At 27.4% G+C, this 20,375-nt stretch overlaps 6 protein-coding genes across 6 annotated transcripts; 4 read left to right on the top strand and 2 right to left on the bottom strand.

Moving 5' to 3' along the window:
• Positions 1-1,177: 1,177 nt before the first annotated feature.
• On the top strand, positions 1,178-3,313 carry PmUG01_10043900 (conserved Plasmodium protein, unknown function; the record flags this gene model as incomplete). Its single annotated transcript, XM_029005645.1, has 1 exon — positions 1,178-3,313. The coding sequence occupies one exon, from the start codon at positions 1,178-1,180 to the stop codon at positions 3,311-3,313; it is 2,136 nt and encodes a 711-aa protein (XP_028862213.1).
• Positions 3,314-4,146: 833 nt separating this feature from the next.
• PmUG01_10043800 (conserved protein, unknown function) lies at positions 4,147-5,208 on the bottom strand (the record flags this gene model as incomplete). The annotated part of the gene is made up of 1 exon (XM_029005643.1): positions 4,147-5,208. One exon carries the CDS (start codon positions 5,206-5,208, stop codon positions 4,147-4,149), a length of 1,062 nt encoding a protein of 353 aa, XP_028862212.1.
• Positions 5,209-7,874: 2,666 nt separating this feature from the next.
• PmUG01_10043700 (DER1-like protein, putative) lies at positions 7,875-9,111 on the top strand (the record flags this gene model as incomplete). Its single annotated transcript, XM_029005642.1, has 3 exons — positions 7,875-8,232; positions 8,532-8,759; positions 8,909-9,111. 3 exons carry the CDS (start codon positions 7,875-7,877, stop codon positions 9,109-9,111), a joined length of 789 nt encoding a protein of 262 aa, XP_028862211.1.
• Positions 9,112-10,759: 1,648 nt separating this feature from the next.
• On the top strand, positions 10,760-13,649 carry PIGA (phosphatidylinositol N-acetylglucosaminyltransferase subunit A, putative; the record flags this gene model as incomplete). Its single annotated transcript, XM_029005641.1, has 7 exons — positions 10,760-10,940; positions 11,215-11,411; positions 11,632-12,381; positions 12,733-12,774; positions 12,967-13,054; positions 13,334-13,403; positions 13,598-13,649. The coding sequence occupies 7 exons, from the start codon at positions 10,760-10,762 to the stop codon at positions 13,647-13,649; spliced, it is 1,380 nt and encodes a 459-aa protein (XP_028862210.1).
• Positions 13,650-14,048: 399 nt separating this feature from the next.
• Positions 14,049-16,671, bottom strand: PmUG01_10043500 (conserved Plasmodium protein, unknown function; the record flags this gene model as incomplete). Its single annotated transcript, XM_029005640.1, has 2 exons — positions 14,049-16,560; positions 16,649-16,671. 2 exons carry the CDS (start codon positions 16,669-16,671, stop codon positions 14,049-14,051), a joined length of 2,535 nt encoding a protein of 844 aa, XP_028862209.1.
• A 1,825-nt stretch (positions 16,672-18,496) lies between these two features.
• On the top strand, positions 18,497-19,910 carry PmUG01_10043400 (conserved Plasmodium protein, unknown function; the record flags this gene model as incomplete). Its single annotated transcript, XM_029005639.1, has 5 exons — positions 18,497-18,631; positions 18,926-18,982; positions 19,091-19,143; positions 19,402-19,524; positions 19,655-19,910. The coding sequence occupies 5 exons, from the start codon at positions 18,497-18,499 to the stop codon at positions 19,908-19,910; spliced, it is 624 nt and encodes a 207-aa protein (XP_028862208.1).
• Between the last annotated feature and the right edge of the window lie 465 nt (positions 19,911-20,375).

The raw sequence follows: 20,375 nt of genomic DNA, 5'->3' as shown, positions 1-20,375 counted from the left end.
TATGATTCCTTTCTTTTCCTTTCCTGTTCATGGAGAAATTTTTTTAAATCTGTATAATTGTTAGCAGTTTTTCGTACAGTATTTTTTCGTTATTTTACTTTTTTTTTTTCATTACTATTGCTTCATGAATTTTGAAGTTCGCAATTTGCAGTTAGTATTTAAAATTTTTAATTTAAATTTTCTATCATCCCGTACGATGTCTTATATTATAACTGCGCATATATCATATGTTATAATTTAACCGTACATTTGTTGCTCATATGCATACGTGTACAAATAGGTCTACAAATAGGTGTACAAATGCACGTACAATAAGTGTACAATACATACATAAAACCATACCTCCATTTTTCCCCTTTGAAACGCCTCAAAAGGAGCATATTAAACAAAATAAACGGGAAATTTTTTTAACCAAAATTATAAATGAAAATAAAGATTAAATTTATCATCTTTTATGAAATATCCAAAGCAATAATAATCATGCATTTCTGCATTTAAAAAAATGCGTTGTGTCTCCACCTTCTCATTTCTACTACATTTTGCTTTTCAATTTAGTCATTTTAAAAGTTTATATTTTGTCATAATTAAAAGATTGCTTTTTGCTGACTTCGCTCTTTTGGTCAATTCTGCTTTTGCTTTTTTTTTTTTTTTTTTTTTTTCAAAAATGTATTTACCACATGCACCATTTTATGCCCCATAGTACTTAACAAATGCAAAAAAAAAAAAAAAAAATAAAATAAAAATAATATAAAAAAAAAAAAAAAAAAAGAATTCTGCATGAAGTATAATAAATTCTTCAAAAATATTGTAAGCGAAAGGCTGAAAATGGAATATTCTATTTTCTTCCTTTCTTCCTTTCTTGCTTTTTTCATTTTTTCATCCATTCCTTTTTTTATTTTCTCAAAAATGGTCTTTTGAAAATATAACCCTCACGTCAACAATTTATAAAGCACAGGAGAAGCATTGCAGAATGTATTTATGTATGTTTGTTTATATATATGTTTAATTATATATATATATATATATATGTTTCTTTATATATATGTTTAATTATATATATATATATGTGCGTACTCATACAGGGATACAATACACGTGTGTATAGTACGTATGTATATCAGTACCTGTGGAGTAGTACGTTGGCATATTAACATTATGACAGGTGAAAAGTAGCAAAATGAAAGCAAAGAAAAAGAGTGTAAAGAAAAGCAAGTTAGAGGTGAGTAACAATTTAATTAATGAATATTATAACATAATTCCAAATATTGAAATAGAAATTGAAAATTTACTAAAAACTTTTCATGTAAAAAAATATGATTACAAAATAATTCATTTTTTAATTGATATAATACAAAATGAAACGCTTAAAATACTAAGGAATGCAAAAAGTATAAAGGAAAGTATAAATCATAAAAATCTTTCTATACATGATGAACCGAATAACAATATTATAAACAATGATGAGAATAATTATGATGATCAAAGGAAGAATAGCACAATGTTCGACCAAAGCAAAAATAGAGCTTCGTTTGACAAAAGTAGTTCAACAGTTAACCTAAAAATTTGTAACATAAAATGCGATGATAAATGGAATGACAGAAAAGATGGGGAACAAGAAAAGGACGCAGAAAGAGAAGGTAAAAATAAAGGAGAAAAGAATGATGTTATGAACGATCCAAACTATAGTGAGGAAAAAGAAAATGTGCATAAATGTGCAGCTAGTGGTAGTAATAGTATAAGAAATAGTAGTAACTGCAATGAGGACCATAATGACGGGGATTGTAACAGAAGAAATGGAGAAAAGGTAGTAAAGGGAGCCGTCGGTGTGGAAAGGGGTGTAAAAGAAGATGCTGGTGCAAGCATAGAAGCTGGTGTAGATGTAAACGTTGACTCCAACGAGGGTATTGACTTGGAAGGGGAAAAAAGCCAAGATTGCATAAATAACGCAAATGCGAAGATGAACATTATAAAACATAAACAGAGTCAGGAAAAATTGAACCTCCCAGAATCGTCCACTAGCGAAGCAGTGAATACGAAGGAAGGAGAAGAGGGAAATAAAGACATACGTCAAGAAATAGAAACAAGTGAGAATAACAAAAATGAAGGAAATTTAGAAAACAGTAAGGAACTACAAAATGAAGCAAGTACTGTGCAACTGCAGAATGATGAAAACAATTATGGAATATTTAAAAAGATTTCAAGTTATTTTACAAAGAAAAACAAAGTAGAAGAGGAGGCCTTGAACAGTATTGAACAGATAAACTTATCTGGGGTATTCAGTAATGGAGATGATAATAATCTAAACAACTTATTATGTGAAAACAACAATGAACTTATAAATATAGGAAAGCTAAATACGCAGGAAGAGATGGATCAGAAGACTGTTGAAGAATTTGTTCGTTCCGATAAGGAAAGAAGTGCACATGATGAGATGGTTAACGAAAAGGGGGAAAATGATAACATGCTTAACGAAAGAGTGTCAAGTGATACTGTCATAGGTACAGATGCGATGAATGACGAAAACAAAACTGTTAACAATACAACAGACGAAAAAATGAAAAATGAAGTTATCGATGAAAAAGAAAAAACAACTAATGAAGAGAATAATGTGAAGAATGCAAATGATGAAATTATAGAGAACAATATGAACAGCAACACGAACAGCAACACGAACAGCAACACGAACAGCAATATGAACATCAATTTGAACAGCAATGTGAACAGCAATATAAATAGCAATATGAACAGCAATATAAATAGCAATATGAACAGCAATATGAACAGCAATATGAACAGCAATATGAACAGCAATATGAACAGCAATATAAACAGCAATATGAACAGCAATATAAACAGCAATATGAACAGCAATATAAATAGCAATATGAACGGAAATAATAAGGATAAGATACCATACGAGGAAAAGGAAGATAACAAAAATGGCAGTATCAGTATGGCTGAACACAATAATGTTAATGAAAAGACGACGCAAAATAACGATAAAGATGGAATAAAAAAAGAGAGCGTAAATAATATCAACGAGCAAGTGCTAATAATAGATGAGGTGAGCGTAAACCTAGCCATAAAAGAATATGTGTTAAAATATATTTACAGAAAAAAAAACGATGATTTCTTATTTGATGAATTAGCATATCAAACAAAAGATACAAACAATATAATTATTGATAGAAATGTAAAGTACCCAAGTGGGTTTCCTCCTTACCTACCTGATGATTGTTCTATTAATACAGTACTCCCATCATGGAATATCAAGTACAATTTTAATTCTGCAAAGAAAAAAAGTTATATCTAAAAAGGGGGATCGAATTTTGGGGGAAGGGGAGATGGGCAAGAGGGGTCAGTTGGAAAACACATACCCAGTCGAGCACATTGAAAAGATAACATACACACTATTGAACATGCATAAATAGTTGGAACCTGTTTAGTTAAAGCCGATTAATCTAATGAAAAACGTGAAATCTTGAGAAGGGAAAAGTAATATCGTAAAATGAACAGGGTTAAAACACAAACAATATTTTTTCCATAAAAAAGAATAAAAGTATACAAAACAAATAAGCTAGGAGAGTGTAGCATGAAACGATATATGAGAAATACAATCAATATGATAATTGAAATTCTAAAAATTGTTAAGCTACATTTTTGTATACGCTTATTAAGGGTAGTATTTTTATATTCATTTTTGAAAGATATAATGTGCAGGGTTTGTAGGGACCATCCCCTTCAATCCAGAGAAGAAAAAAAAAAAAAAAAAAAAAAAAATAGAAATAACACATCATATAGTGTAAGATAAGCAAACGATGCAGTATCTTTATAATAGGATCAGATTGATAAGTAATTTATGTCTCAAAAGTTTGCATATATTATAAGTGGATACAAAGGAGGAAACAAAAAAAAAAAAAAAAAAAAAATTAGTTCCCCTGTGAATTATATTATTTTATATAATTGTATAATGTTCATTGTTGTTTTTAATTGGACGCTCTTCTCTACCATTCTTTGCATACGTACCGGGAAAACATCATTGTAGACTTGTATAATTTTACATTTTGGCTAATTTTTTCTTTTCCTTTTCTTTTTTTTTTTTTTTCTTAACCCTTCTTTTACTTTATTATACGTTCTTGTCCTTTTTTATTGCAAACTTACAAATCCCACCGTGTTAATCATCTGCATAACCCCGAGCATCAGCTCAAGTCCAATGATTATAATTATAATCCTCTCTAACCTCGAAGAATGTTTTTGGTTAACATAATCAAGAAATGAGTTTAAATAATCAAAAGTCCAAGTTAGTCTATGATTTAATAAGTCGACCCTTTGCTTAATATCAAAGATATTTAAAATGTTAAGAAATAATTTTTTCTGGTATTCTAATTCCCATAAAGCCTCAGGAACATCAAGTATATCTTGTTCAATGTTTAATTCATATCTTAAATTGTGTAAAGTAATTTTTGACGTGAATAACTGTTTTGATAATAGGTCTAAGTTTGTTGATTTAATTTTTTTTTTTAAAATTTCTATATTATTATTTTCTAAAAGTAGTTTATTTTCAATTTTTTTTTCTAAATTATTTAATCTAACAGCACTTAATAATCCAAAAGAGAAAGAAATCTTATCTGTCGTTCTATAATTATTAGAACTTAAGTAAATAATAGAATTATTTACATAACTTTTATTATTCACATTTTGTACTTCTAATTCTTCAAAATCGTAGGTTTCTATAGTCTCATTTATGTTTATATGACTTTTACAAAAATGTAAGAATTTTGTTATATTATTTTTCTTCATATTCCATATTACTACACATCCATTTTTAAAAAACACACCTGAACTATCTTGTTGATTAAAATACTCACAACTCTCTACATATAAATATGGTTCTTTATACAAAACTTTACAACCAATGTTCTCATATGCATTTTTCAAAATTTGTAAATTCAATAATTTACATAAATAATATGCTATTACATTACTTTCCGGGGTATCACATTTTTCGTTTATGAATGGTTTAATACTACCGAGTAGTCTATCTCTTTTTATTATCCTTTTTTGCGTGTATATTTTATTACTCATTTTTTCCTTATTACCACTACTGCTACTACTATTACTAGCAGAACGATACGACTTAAAATCAGTTGCTGAACGTAGATGTTTTAATGGCCTTTTCCCATATAATATTAATTTACAACTCAGCATCTTATCTACTCATGTGCTTATTCACTTTTTCATTTATTATGCATATTTATGTATATTGTACATATTGTACATATTACTGCACTTATGCATGGAGAAGGGGGGGAAGAATGCTCATATTAATGATACACACATGTCCATGTATATGTTCTCAAAGATCAGCAACCGAGCGCACATATATAAATGCATAAAAGCATATGTATACATATAAACTTTTGTATACGCAATTTAGTATATTACATATAAATGCACGCTGATAACCAGGGCTACTAAGCAAATTTTCGCTCTAAATGGACTCATGTTTAAATAGGAATTCTTGCATTTTCCTTTTTATATTTTTTACATGTTAAACATAAGCAAGAGGAACAAAAAAAGGGGAAAAATTGCAGAGAATGGTCAGAAATTTCGAAAAATTATAAAAACAACAGAAAGATAATACAAGGAAAAATTTGAAATCGCTTAATGAGAATTTATTGTAAGCTTTCTATAAATTTATATATATATATATATATATATATATATATATATAAAATCGTTAAGAATTGATACCTTTTGTTTCCATTTCTTAATAACAACTAAGTAGTGTAACAGCTGTGCTCACACTTTTTACTTTTGTCAGTATATTAATGTAAAAGTGCCTTTTTTTTTTTGTTTTTAAATAATTTCTCTCTTTCTTTAATAAGATATACAAAATAAAATAAATATTTCTTTTATCCTTTAATTTTATTATTCTGTACTACTTTTAATTTTTTATAATTTTCTTAAGAAAGAAAACTTTTTTTAATAATTATGAAAAAGGCTCATTTAATTTAAGAACATGCTTATGTGGGTCTCCATCAAATATTTTCCATAGCATACAATGGGAAGAAATGGGTAAATATGTATGCTTACGAACGTGTGCATATATACACATATACATAAATGTATATAAATATGTATATGTATTAATGTACATTATATAAATATACAAACATACAAATATATAAACATATAAATATCCAAACATAGAAGTATAAAATATATAAGTATACAAACATATAAGTATAAAATATATAAGTATAAAACATATAAATATACAAATATATAAATATACAAACATATAAATATACATACATATATGTTTTTTTAATACTGTAATATTTTACTAATGTGTAAGGTAAAATCATTTAAAAATATGAAACAAGTAATTTATAGCTATGTAAATGAAACAAAAAGTTTTTTGCGGTCTTTGTAAGAATAGTAATCTGATGCATAGAAAAAAAAAAAAAATTAAGCAAAAAATGCAAGCACAATAAATACACAACAATATTAAGCACAAAAAATATGCAATAAAATAAGCAAAAAAATATGCAATAAAATAAGCAAAAAAATATTCAATAAAATAAGCAAAAAAATATGCAAAAATATAAGCAAAAAAATATGCAAAAATATAAGCAAAAAAATATGCAATAAAATAAGCAAAAAAATATGCAAAAATATATGCAAAAAAATATGCAAAAATATATGCAAAAAAATATGCAAAAATATATGCAAAAAAATATGCAGAAAAATATGCAGCTAAATTTAGCACAAAAACCAAGCAAAATATTCAAGCAGAAAAATTATAAAAACCAAGCAAAAAATAAAGTAAAAAAATCCAACAAACCACCATATGAACGTTTAAATAAACAAAGAATAATCAAACATATAACGTATAGGTTATGGATGTATATAAGTATATATATGCGTATACTTGAGCGATATAATAAATTCGCCCTATTCATAGAATATGAATGTAATCAATAGTAACGGAACCCATACATAGAAACAATGAGAGCAAACATGTAATATATCTTTACATATATGTACACTGATATTTTTATACGCTTATAACTTAATAAAAAATATAAGTAATTTTTGTATCCATATTTACTTAAAATGATTATACGCGGAATTCCTTCACATGTAATGATTAAAATTTATTTTCCCCTATTTACTTCCATTTTCTTTTCTTTTCTTTTCTTTTACGTCTCATCTCTTTTCTTATTTTCACCTCTCATCTCTTTTCTTGCGTTCACTTTTGATCCATTTTCTTTTTTTTTCTTTTTTTTTTTTTTTTTTTTGTTCATTTCCCATGTGTTACCTATGATTACATTTCACCCTATTCTTTTCCTCTAAGTACATGTATTTTAAGAAGATATATTATGCTTGATCTAATAATGCATTAATTTTTTTTTTTTTTATTATATATTTTTTTTTGTGTAAGATGAATGCATATTAATGAATATTTAGTATGCTATGTGATAACAAATTATTAGAGAATAAAAACAAAAGTAAAAACACAGGTAACCAATCTGAACAGAGGTTGAGCAGAAGTAGAACAAAAGTTGAATAGAAGCTGAAAAGAGGTTTAACAAAAGCTGAATATACATTGAGTTTATAGTGAGAACATATAGAATTTACTTAGAAGACACGTAGTATATACGGATAATACGTCAAACACAAATACTGAATTAGATTCTAAACAAGCGTGAAGAAAAGAGTTACACAAGTTACAAGCGCAAGGCAATTATCAACCTTTTAAATGCCTATGTAGAGAAGATAAAAAATATTCATTCATTTTTCTTTTTAATTTTTATTTTTTTAATTTTTTTTTTTCATTTTCAAGTTTACATGAACTTTCGAAAATAATGGATATATATGGCCCAGAAGTTTGGTATAATAATTTACCAAATGTAACAAAATATTTGATAACATTAATTTTTTTAGTTACTTTATTGATAACTTGTAATTTATTAAACGTTGTATACCTTTTATTAGACTGGAATTTAATATATAATAATTATCAAATATGGAGAATTTTTCTTAACTTTTTATATATTGGGAAATTTTCTTTATCTTGGGTATTTTTCATGTCCTTATTTGCTCAATTTTCCTCATCGTTGGAAAAAAATGCAGTATTCTCAAGTCCTGGGTCGTATTTATATTTTATTACTATTCAGTGTACCTTTTTATCCCTAATAAGTATTTTCTTTTATTGGCCAAGGGGTAAGTACAAAAGCAGCGATAAATTAAAAAAAGAAAAAGAAAAATTGTGCCGTATTTATACACCCGTGTGCATTTGTCTATGAATAAGCACGTAAAAAAAAAAAAAAAATATATATATACATATATGTATATACGTGCAATTTTATATTTGTGTACTTTTTTATGTGTTTCTACATATACACACACACATACATATGTACACGCTTAAGCATATATATATATATATATATATATATATATATATATTAATTACCATGCATAAAGGCCAAAACCACTCCTTTATTTTATCCATTTTGTAGGTTATCCATTTTTGGGAAATTCTCTTTTATTTGCAATAATATATTATTGGTCTAGGAGAGAGGCATGGAGTCAGGTTTCGATTTATTTCTTTACTGTAAAAGGGTATCAGTTACCTTTCGCTTTAATCTTTTTACATTTTATTATGGGACAGTCCATATGGATTGACATTATGGGCTTATTATCAGGACATATGTACTATTTTTTTAGGGAACTTCTTCCAAGAGAGGGTATTACAAAAAAATGTTCTTGCATTAACAAAAAATTTATTCTGAACTGTTCATGTAAATGTTTTTTTTTTTTTTTACCTTAACATAATGGATATATATATATATATATATATATATATTTTTTTTTTTTTTATTTTTTATTTGTTCAGGTGGTCCAAATTTGTTAGAAAAGACTCCACAAATATTTGACAAGATAATGATGAAGTTGCGAGAATTTCGCATAAGTCAAGGAATAAGAGGTAATTTCTCGAGATATGGGTACAGAAATATTAATAGCCCAAGAACGACGAACAGTAGTGGAACGAGCAGAAGAGTTTTCATTGGAAGAGGTGTAAGACTAGGCGATAGTTGAAAGTATTTTACTTCTTAAGAAATATTCTACATGAGCGCATATTTTTATATGTGTATTAGAGTTATGTTTATCAAGCATTGTATTTTTTTTTTTTTTTTTTTTTTTTTTATAAGATCCCTTTTTTCCTTATTTAATATATCTTCAAAAAAGTAAAACAAAACAAGATAAATTAAAAGATTAAAATATTCATATGCACTTATACTTGTTTTATTACCGTTGTTTTCTGTGTAATTTTAAATTACTGTTATATTTGGTTAAATATTTTATTTATTTTGTTCTCTTATTTTATTGATTTTTTTACTGATCATTTTTTTTAATTGCTTCCAAGGTTTCTGTTGTATATTTACACTATTGTATCATATATAAATATAAATATATATACACATATATTATACATGCACATATATAAATATATATTTATGTACATCTTTTTCAAAAGGTAGTTTTACTGCTAAAACTTTTTTATTGTTATTATCTTATCATTAGTATTTTTATTACTATGTTAATTTTTTAGCTGAATTTACTAAAACCGTATTATTTCTTCTTATTTTTTTTTTTTTATTCCTTTTTCATTATATTTTTAATCATATTTTATAACACACTTTATTGCCTTTTTCTTTAATTATTTGTGTAATTTAATTATAAAAATGCACAATTTTATTTTTTCTTATTTTAAGTGTTCGGGCTAAAAAAACGAAGTACACAACACATGTGCTTACATTTATATATATATATATATCCAACAAATTTCACATACGTGAACGATTACAACAAAATGTACTTATTTGCACGCTGAGGCTTACTGCTTAACACAGTTTTTAAGATAGCATAAAAGGGGGAAAAAAAAAATAGAATAGAATAAAATAAAATAAAATAAAAATTATTCCCCGCATATATGGTATTTTTATCAATTTCGTACTCAATTTTTTGTTTTATTTTTTTGTTATTACCCAAGGTTTGACATTCCTATATACAATTTTTCCTTAATTTTTAAACGTTTATAAAAAATAAATATACAATTGGGGGTAGTATTTTAAAGAATACTCCTTCTGAAGGCTCAAAAATGAGAAGGGACATATCACTATTATGTATACATGTATACATATATATGCATATATCTATGCTTATATGTCCATATCATAGTTCCAATTATGTACAGGTAACAAAATTATTTTTTTTTTTTTTCGAATGTTATTCCCTTTTACTCAGGTATAATAGCTACAGCTGTAAATTAAAATGAAATAAGAACGAAAAGGCAAAGAAAAAAAAGAAACAGTTGAAAGGTTGAGCGAATTAGAATACACACAAACGTATTTGCATTTGCCATGTTTGGATAATAAAATCTTTTGAAAATTTTAAGGATCTCGTTTTAAATTGAAAAATTATATTATTTTGTACCTTTGAAAAGTGCAAAAGGAAGAAGGCAAAAACCCTATTCGTAGATTTACTCTATATTTTTGGTGCTCAAGTTTATTTGAGTTGAGCACGTGTACATTATACTTACATAAAAGTATACACATCTACATTCTTGTCTGACCAAATGGAAACGACAAATCTCTTTTACTATTCTAATATTAATACTAGTTACAATACATAGAGTTCACAAAAAAAAAAAAAAAAAAAGGGGATATTCACTCTGGATTGAACAATGGAATGTACAGAAAAGCAATATAGTACAGACAAAGGAAAAAATGGAAAAAACGAAAAAAACGATATTTATAAAAAGGAGAGAAAGTGTTGTATTTGTATGGTAAGTGATTTTTTTTACCCAAATTTAGGAGGAATAGAAACACATATATTTGAATTATCCAAGCACTTAATAAAGAAAGGTAATACACATAAGCTGAAAAAGAAAAAATGAAAAGAAGCTGGAAAAAGACATAATTAAAATATGTAAAATGAAATTAAGATAAAATTAAATAAAATTAAATAACACTAAAACAAATAAAAGCAAAGGTACGTCCTGCGCAACTGGATATATATATATATATATATATATGTGCACGTACTAAATTTTATGAATATGAACATACAGAGCAGTATTTGATTTAAAAGGGGAAGCTGTTAAAAATGGCATGTGATATCTGCTTACAAATTTTTCAGGATTTAAAGTAATAGTAGTAACTCACTGCTATAATAATAGGAATGGTGTAAGATGGATGGGTAATGGAATAAAAGTGTATTATTTACCTTTGGAAACTTACATGGATGTTGTAACATTTCCGAATATAATTGGCACTTTGCCATTGTGTAGAAATATTTTATATAGGGAAAAGGTTGACATTGTCCATGGGCATCAGGTTTGGTCATTTTTCATTTATGAGCTCCAATGTGTATTTAGTGTATGTATAAGCCTATATATGTATGTACGTGTGTGTGAGCCTATATGTGTATGTACGCGTGTGTGTGTGTGTGTGAGCCTATATGTGTATGTACGCATGTGTGTGTGAGCCTATATGTATATGAACGCATGTGTGTATACGTATGTGCAAGTGAAAGAAGTTTTACTTCCCTAAGTAGGCAACGTCCTGTCTGGCGCACCAGTTCATCCTTCACGCAAAATCGCTGGGATTAAAGACGATATATACCGACCATTCATTGTACAGTTTTTCAGATAAGGGATGTATACATGTTAATAAATTATTAAAATATTGCATAAATGATGTCGATCATATTATATGTGTTTCTCATACAAATCGTGAAAATTTGGTTTTGCGAACAGAAATAAATCCATATAAAACATCAGTAATAGGTAATGCACTTGACACAAAGAAATTTATTCCATGCATTAATAAAAGACCCAAATATCCTAGAATTAATATTATAGTCATAAGTAGATTAACATATAGAAAAGGAATTGATCTAATTGTTAAGGTTATTCCTTTAATATGTAAGAAATACCCTTTTATAAAATTTATTATTGGAGGTAATGGACCAAAGAGAGTACTATTAGAAGAAATGAGAGAAAAATATCATCTACATAATTCTGTTGTATTGTTAGGAAAAGTAAAACAAAATAAAGTAAAAAATGTTTTACAAACAGGACATATATTTTTAAATGCTTCTTTAACTGAGGCTTTTTGTATAGCTATTATTGAAGCAGCTAGTTGTGGTTTACTTGTTATCTCAACTGATGTAGGAGGTATATCGGAAGTATTACCGCATGATATGATGATATTGTCAAAACCTAATCATATCGATTTATGTAAAGCAGTTGATATTGCTTTGGATATGGTGAAGGGTGTTGACTCGAATGCATTTCACGAGAGGGTAAGTTCGCTTTATTTGTTCCGCTGCACGTGCTTTATATTTTGCATGGTAGAGATGCACATAGTGGTTAGCAGTTAGTAATTAGTGGTTAGTAATTAGTAGTTCGTAGTTAGTAATTAGTAGTTCGCAATTAGTAATTAGTACTTCGTAGTTAGTAATTAGTACTTCGTAGTTAGTAATTAGTACTTCGTAGTTAGTAATTAGTACTTCGTAGTTAGTAATTAGTACTTCGTAGTTAGTAATTAGTACTTCGTAGTTAGTAATTAGTACTTCGTAGTTAGTAATTAGTACTTCGTAGTTAGTAATTACCAATTTGTAATTAATTTTTTTTTTTTTTTTTTTCCTATTTAGCTAACTAAAATGTACTCATGGGAAAAGGTCGCTGATAAGACAGTACGTGTTATACATATAATAAATGCAGTTTTATTTATGTGAGCTTATGTGTATATACATCCATATATATATACATACACATATTTATCATGATATTGTGATACATTTGTAGTGCAGAAAATTTTCAAATTGGTCAGTTTGTTAAAATGTTTTATTCCGCTTCATTCTAGTTTAATTTATGCTTTACCACAGGAAAAGGTATACATGGACGTTTTATCGTACGCAAATAACACAATCCTAAGTAGGATCCGAAAAATATATAACATCAACACTGTCTTTAGTAAGAAAAGGAAAGGAGCGGAAGGGGAAACGCACTGAAATAAATTAAAACTACACAAAATGATCGAAATGATCGAAATGGCCGAATTGAAACGAGTGAAACGGACGAAGTGCTCTAAAGGAGCTGTACATATACTTCAAACAAAGCGGTGTATCTTCATCCTTTTTTGACCCTAACTTGTGCTAATTTATTGTGACAATATGTTGGCCTAATTCGTTGTGCTAATTTGTTCATTTTTTTTTTTTCTTTTTTTTTTTTTTTCCTTCCCCTTTATTCAAGGTAAAGTTTATATTATCCTAATAATGTTAAGTTACATATACTGTCAGCTGCTGGAGTGGCTTAAGCCCAGGTAGAGAAAAGTTAACAAGGGCAAACACACCCATATATGTACATGTAAAATGTACACGTATAATATATGCGCACAGTATATACGCACATTACATACGTATAATAAACGATGTACAGTTCTTCAATAAAAAGCGAACAAGCAAACATATTTTATCCCTTACACGTATTATTATATCTTTGCTCAATTCTATACAGAAAGGACATAGAAGAAGTTGTAAGCTTTCCTCACTTAATTGAGGAAGAATAAGTTTGCCGAAACAAATCCATTTTAATAAACATTTCGTCCAGGAGTAAGAAGTGTGCATGTAATTTGTTAAAATAGTTATGTATAACAAGTTATTTTTAGAATAATAATATTTTTTTTATTTTAATATGATATATTTTAATATAATATATTTTAATATAATATATTTTAATATAATATATTTTAATATAATATATTTTAATATAATATATTTTAATATAATATATTTTAATATAATATATTTTAATATAATTTATTTTAATATAATTTATTTTAATATAATTTATTTTAATATAATTTATTTTAATATAATTTATTTTAATATAATTTATTTTAATATAATTTATTTTAATATAATTTAATGTATATTATTTCATTATTTTTTCGAAACATTTTGTAACTTCACATATGCGATTCTATTAGGTTGTATTCATGCTGTATAATTTTATAATTTAGAAAATAGTTAACATTATACTGCACTCTAAATTTTAAGGGCAACTGTTTATATTTAAAATCGATATAATTTAATAATAAGATTTCATAGAAGTGATTAGTTAATTCTAGGTATTTATTTTCATAATTGTAATGTATTATATTAACATCTATAAGACCTAGAAGGACAGGATTGTTCAGATTTATAATATTTTTACAAAACACTTTTTTCTTCTTTATAAAATGTCGAATCACTTCAAAAATGGTGAAATAGAACTGCACGAGGGTTAGCCCTGTCTTTGTGTTCCCTTGCGCTTTTCCACAATCATTTGGACTTCGTTCGTCTTGATTGACTTTAGGACCACCATCATCATTCCATTGGACACCTTTGTTTTCACCTTTAGCACCCTCAGGATAGTCTCTCTTCATTTTCTCAATATTGGGTAAGCTAAAAAAGTTAATAATCCTTTGCTCAAAATCTAATATAAATGTATGTAAAACGTTCTGATGGATATTTTTTAAAAATATTTTTTGGTGCTCCACTTTTTTATGTTTCATTATTTCTTCTATGGAATTGTATCTATTAAATTCCTGCTCCTCATCCATGTCGTAAATAATGTTTTGTTTTTTCTCCTCTTCGATTTCTTCTATCAATTTTACATCGTTATTAAGTTCATTATTTATTTTGTCTAATCCTTTGCAAATTATTTTAATTAAATGTACATTACCACCGATCATGGTATATATACATTTACTTATATCTTCATTTATTACAAAACTTGGCATCAGAAGACAGTTAACCATATCATATGGCATTTCGTCTATTTCTATTAGGTTATTCTTTATCAGTACATAATTTTCCAGTTCTTCCTTCGATAAACCGTTATAAAGATATTGGTACTGGGAGTAGTTTATACGATTGCTATTATTACTACTTACTTCTTCTCCATTTTGTAAATTTTCTATATACTCCTTACTTGTTCCATGTTGTACTTTGTTATTACATCTTTTTTCCCCCATAACTTTTGCGCATACTTCTTTTTCATTATAAATTCTGTCATCAGTACAGCTATGCTTGATGGTTGTATTACTCATACCTTGGTAACGCTCTCCTTCATGCAGTTTCGACATCATTTCATTAACCAATTTGGGTGAATACCCATCCGAACAGTTTGGTCCACTATTATTACTGTTTTGGAGGAAACCAGGTATTTGTCTTCTTTCTTTGGGTGTTCTAACTCTCGGGTTGGAAGAAGACAAAACCGATTTTGACATAGATGGGGTAGGGTTATCCTCACCATTGAGTAAACACTTTAACAGCAAATTATTATAAATAAAAATAGCTTTCATCATTTCAAGATTTTTTACCGAATGAATAATTACAGGTATATTATATGTGTACATATTTTCAATTAAAAAATTTACAAAGAAATGGAAATTTCTCACTGGTTGGTTACTTACTAAGAACAAATTGAAATTGAAAAAGATAAAATAAAAATTGTATGAATATTTCACTTCCAACAATTTTATAATGGATAAGAAATAGCTATATATATACAACCCATCTGAATAGTTGTCCACAAGAATATTATTTGAATTTTTTATATAATATTCTCTTTCTTCATAATCAGCCATCATTTTAAAAAAATATAAAAATGCACTAAACTCATTTAGGTAATTACAAAAACATGTTACATTTAATTTTTGTAATAATATTTTTAAAAATGTATCAAACTGTTTATAGTCAAATTGTTTTATTTCCAAATAGGGAAGAAAAGATTCTATTACTCTCCTATCATGATCATTGAAAAAATCATACATTCGAGGATTCTTTAAAATGTGTACAAAAAATCGCGAAATTTTTGAATATAACAAACCCTTATTTTTATAAACTACAAGTTCTTCATATATATCCTTCAGCTCAACATTTTTAAAGGTAATATCATTGTTGACCTCTTTTAATAATTTATGCCTTAAATAATTTTCTATGTAGTGCAGTTTCAGGGGAAACGATACTGCGTCCTTGCACTCGTTGAATGCCTGGAAGTCGTACTCAAAAAATATGCACTTCTTTTTTATTGCACCGATGCTACGGCTACCACTACTACTACCACTACTACCACTACTACTACCACTACTACTACCACTACTACCACTACTACTACCACTACTACTACCACTACTACCACTACTACTGCTGCTCCTCCTGTTATTTGTTTTTTCCTTCAGTGACAAGCTCTCCATCTGACCACGCAAAAATTTCTCCTTCGATTTGTTGATAAAGAATCTCTTCCCCACCCCTTCTGCACCTAGAACAAAGTAGCAGCAGTTGTGAACTCCGTTTTTTAGCTCTCTTCCATTTTTGTTTCCCTTTTCAAATATGTTAGCAATTCTTTTTATATAATCCTTTCTAATTATACTCTTCCATTTGTCGTCAAAACTTTTGTTGTGTTCAATTATTTTCCTTTGTGTTGCATTTGTACTATATTTATGAGCATATTTAAAAAAAAAAAAAAAAAAAATGATCCTTAGTAATATTCAATCCAATAAACTTATTACCCCTGCTCAACCGTATTCCATTTTTTGAAATCATTTTATGAACATTCTTTGTGTTTCCTTTCGTGTAGTGCTATTTCAAATTTTCGTTTTTCCTATTTGTTAAGTTTGCTTCACCCGTTATATCTGCTTTATTATATCTGCTTTATTACATCTGCTTTATTATATCTGCTTTATTATATCTGCTTTATTTACTACTCATTGCCTTTTATTTATCTGTCCATGCTCTTTTGCGTTTCTGTTCCTACTCCTACATATTACATGTGCATATACCACTCATTCGTCCTCTTTTCAATACTTTACATGGAATGAGAAAATACGAAAATTTTATTTTAATCCTTAATTGGTCATAAGAAAAGAGTAGGTGCGGAAAAGAAAAGATAAATACAGCATAGTTGAAATAAATAAATACACCAAAGTTGAAATAAATAAATACACCAAAGTTGAAAAAAATAAATACGCCAAAGTTGAAAAAAATAAATACGCCAAAGTTGAAAAAAATAAATACGCCAAAGTTGAAAAAAATATATACACAAAATGGAAAAAAAAAAGAATATAGTCGAACCAAAAGTGAAAAATGAAAATTAACTCCTTCAAAATTTCACTCTTCCATTAAGCGTTGTATAAACAAAAAAGCAAGGAATAAAATTTAGCGCACAACAAAAAACCTTATACTCCTTTTCCTCTTCCTCTTCATCCATTCCCCTATCTTACCCATTTTATAATTTATCCATAACGTGAACGAGTACAAATGGGTCTCGTACCTTGTGAGGAAGAGGAAGAGGAAAAGGTTACTAAGGAACAGTATATATAGAGGGAAAAAAAAAAAAAAAAAAAAAAAATATAGTAGCATAAAGATTAGGAAGTACAAAGGTTGGGATGCATATGTTGAGGTAATAGAGATTTGGTGAATAGACAAATTGAAGAGATTCGTTAAGAATACATTCTCGTGTTTTTTCCTCTCCATGAATGAGATAATTTTATAGCTACCAGGAAAAATACTAGTCTTTTATTTCTTCTTCATTATACCTACTTGATATTGAATATTTTTTCAAAATTTACACAAATTTTCGAATTTTAAAAATTTTAAGAGTATGGAAAAATACCATATCTTAAAAGCAGTGGTTAAGTCCAACCATATTTTCCATACGCCCAAAGTAGTATTCTTCACAGCTAAACATTTATCTTTTTTTATTTTAAACTTCTTACAACAGTATCATTATTATTACATTTTTGAGAATTTATACAACTTGAAAAAGTCTTTATAATTGTGCGATTTCTAGCACATGTTATGTGTAGAGCACTTAAATATAAGGAAACACAATAAAAAAAAAAAAAAAAAAAAAAAAAAAACATACAGACGTACATATGTACATACTTTGCATATATTTATATATATATATATATATATATATATCCCCTATACACACACACACTTGCAACTACGTTGCACTTAAAACGATAGTGCTAATTTCGAGATTTTCCTTTTTTGCAAAATTTTATTTTTTCATTTTTCCAAGAGAATAAAATAAAAAAAAACAACAAACAAAAAAACAACAACAAAAAAACAACAACAAAAAAACAACAAAAAAAAAACAACAAAAAAAAAAGTACCTTCAGAACAAATTAGCAAATAAATTAACATAGCAGACAATTAACATGTACTTTTGCTGCTACGATCTTTTGCGTATATACCCAAGTGCACACACATATATACACATATACACATACATATATACATATATATATATACAAATACTATATACACATATATATGTACATGTACGGACATACATGTGTTCTTTTTATGGGAAGTAACTTTACTGTAGTAGTTTCACAAAAACAAAACTGTAGATGATCTAATGGACGACTTTATAAACGGGGATAGAGAATTAAAACAAAAAGCATGGAATCTTCATTTTGCCAACAGAAGAACGAATAATAAACTTAAATTAACGAAAAAGAAAAATAAGAAATACGTGGTTAAATGGGTTAAGGTCTGAAATGCATGATGTGGAGTCTTCATATAGCTTGTGTGTGTGTGAATATGCGCCTGCATATGTACATGCAAATGTAAATGTAAATGCATGTGTATGTGTGTATGTATGCACTTATGTATGCAAGTACGTATGCACGTATGTATGCACGTATGTATGCACGTATGTATGCAAGTATGTATGCAAGTATGTATGCACGTATGTATGCAAGTATGTATGCAAGTATGTATGCACGTATGTATGCACGTATGCGTGTATTGTGTATATGCATAAATATCACTCCTCATACTTTAGCAAAAAGACAAAGAGGAGCTATTCGAAAGATGGACGAAAACTACAGTTCCAAATGAGGTTTCGAATTTTTTTTTTTTTTTCCTTATTTTTTCCCCTTCTATACATATCTAGAGAAGGTTAATTATATCATGGTAAATTCTTTTTGTTAATGATCTCTTTTGTTAGAAATACAACTCAGAAGATAATCAAATGGAGAGTGTAAAAATTAACAGAGAAAGGTAAACATTTTTGTTAATCCTCATTTGTGAAAATACATGAAAAAAAACAAATTTTGCCGTGATTGAATTATAAATAAATTATGTTTTTGAAAGAGAAAAGAAAAAAAAAAAAAAAAAAAAAAGAACATATATAAGTATAAGCACATACATAAACCCACACATAAACACATACATAGACATATACATAAACACGCATACGCATATGTGTGCAATCCCATTACGCTCCATTTATATTGTTTCTATGAACACCCAAATTAGCTTGCCAGACATAGATATATACCCCGAAACAAAACAAACTAGAAGAAGCTACAGATTAAATTTACAGAACATTCTTAATGTAAATGCTTCCAAGAAGAACTATATAGACCCCTCTAGCGACTTGTACCAAAAAAAAAAAAAAAAAAAAAAAAAATTTAAGTGAACAATTAATGAGCATATATATAACATATGCCCCTCCATTTTGAATTATATTAAACTTAGTTCATTTGAAGAAGAAGAAGAGGATAAAAAGGAGAACAAAACGGAGGGCAAAAAAGAAGACAATGATTAACCGTATAAAGGCATGTTCACTTTACGCTTGTATTTATCCGGCGCATCTCATTTTTCTTTTCATTTTTTTTTTAGTTTATCTTTTTTTCCTTATTTTTCTCTTTTCCTTCAGTGCCTTATTCCTTTACTTGTCCTTTTGGAATAAGTACATACGGGAACAAAAAAAATTTTTTTGCATAAAAAAGACTTTTTACGCATCATTTAATTTTTTAAAATAAATAAATTCATATGTTGTATTATTCTACTGTTCTATAAATGTTCTTCCTATATGATCATACAAACATTCAACAACGACGAAAAATGCTGTAATTGCATAAGTTAGTTTGAATGAAAAAATTGGGATTAACCTAAAAGAAATTACAATTAGATTTTCATACCTCTTTGAATTTTATTATGATGTGTAAAACTTTCACTTCGGAAAATTGTTCTCCTAAGCGGGCATACATACATACATACATACATACATATATATACATGTACGCATACATGTAATTGCGCGTGTATTTTCGTTTTTTAAATAGTTCAAACGGCTGTGAATATTTCTTGCACAAAAAAAAGGAAAAAAATAAAAATATGTTTCGAATAATAATAGCTAATTTTTTTTGTAAATAGGATGGTTAATAAAACAAGAGCAGGATATATCTTAATTTAAAAAAAATAAAATAAAGTACATATACATAAAT

Source organism: Plasmodium malariae (genome assembly GCF_900090045.1).
Source record: "Plasmodium malariae genome assembly, chromosome: 10".
NCBI classification, from domain to species: Eukaryota; Apicomplexa; class Aconoidasida; order Haemosporida; family Plasmodiidae; genus Plasmodium; species Plasmodium malariae.
This window is presented reverse-complemented; position numbering and strand designations above follow the sequence as displayed.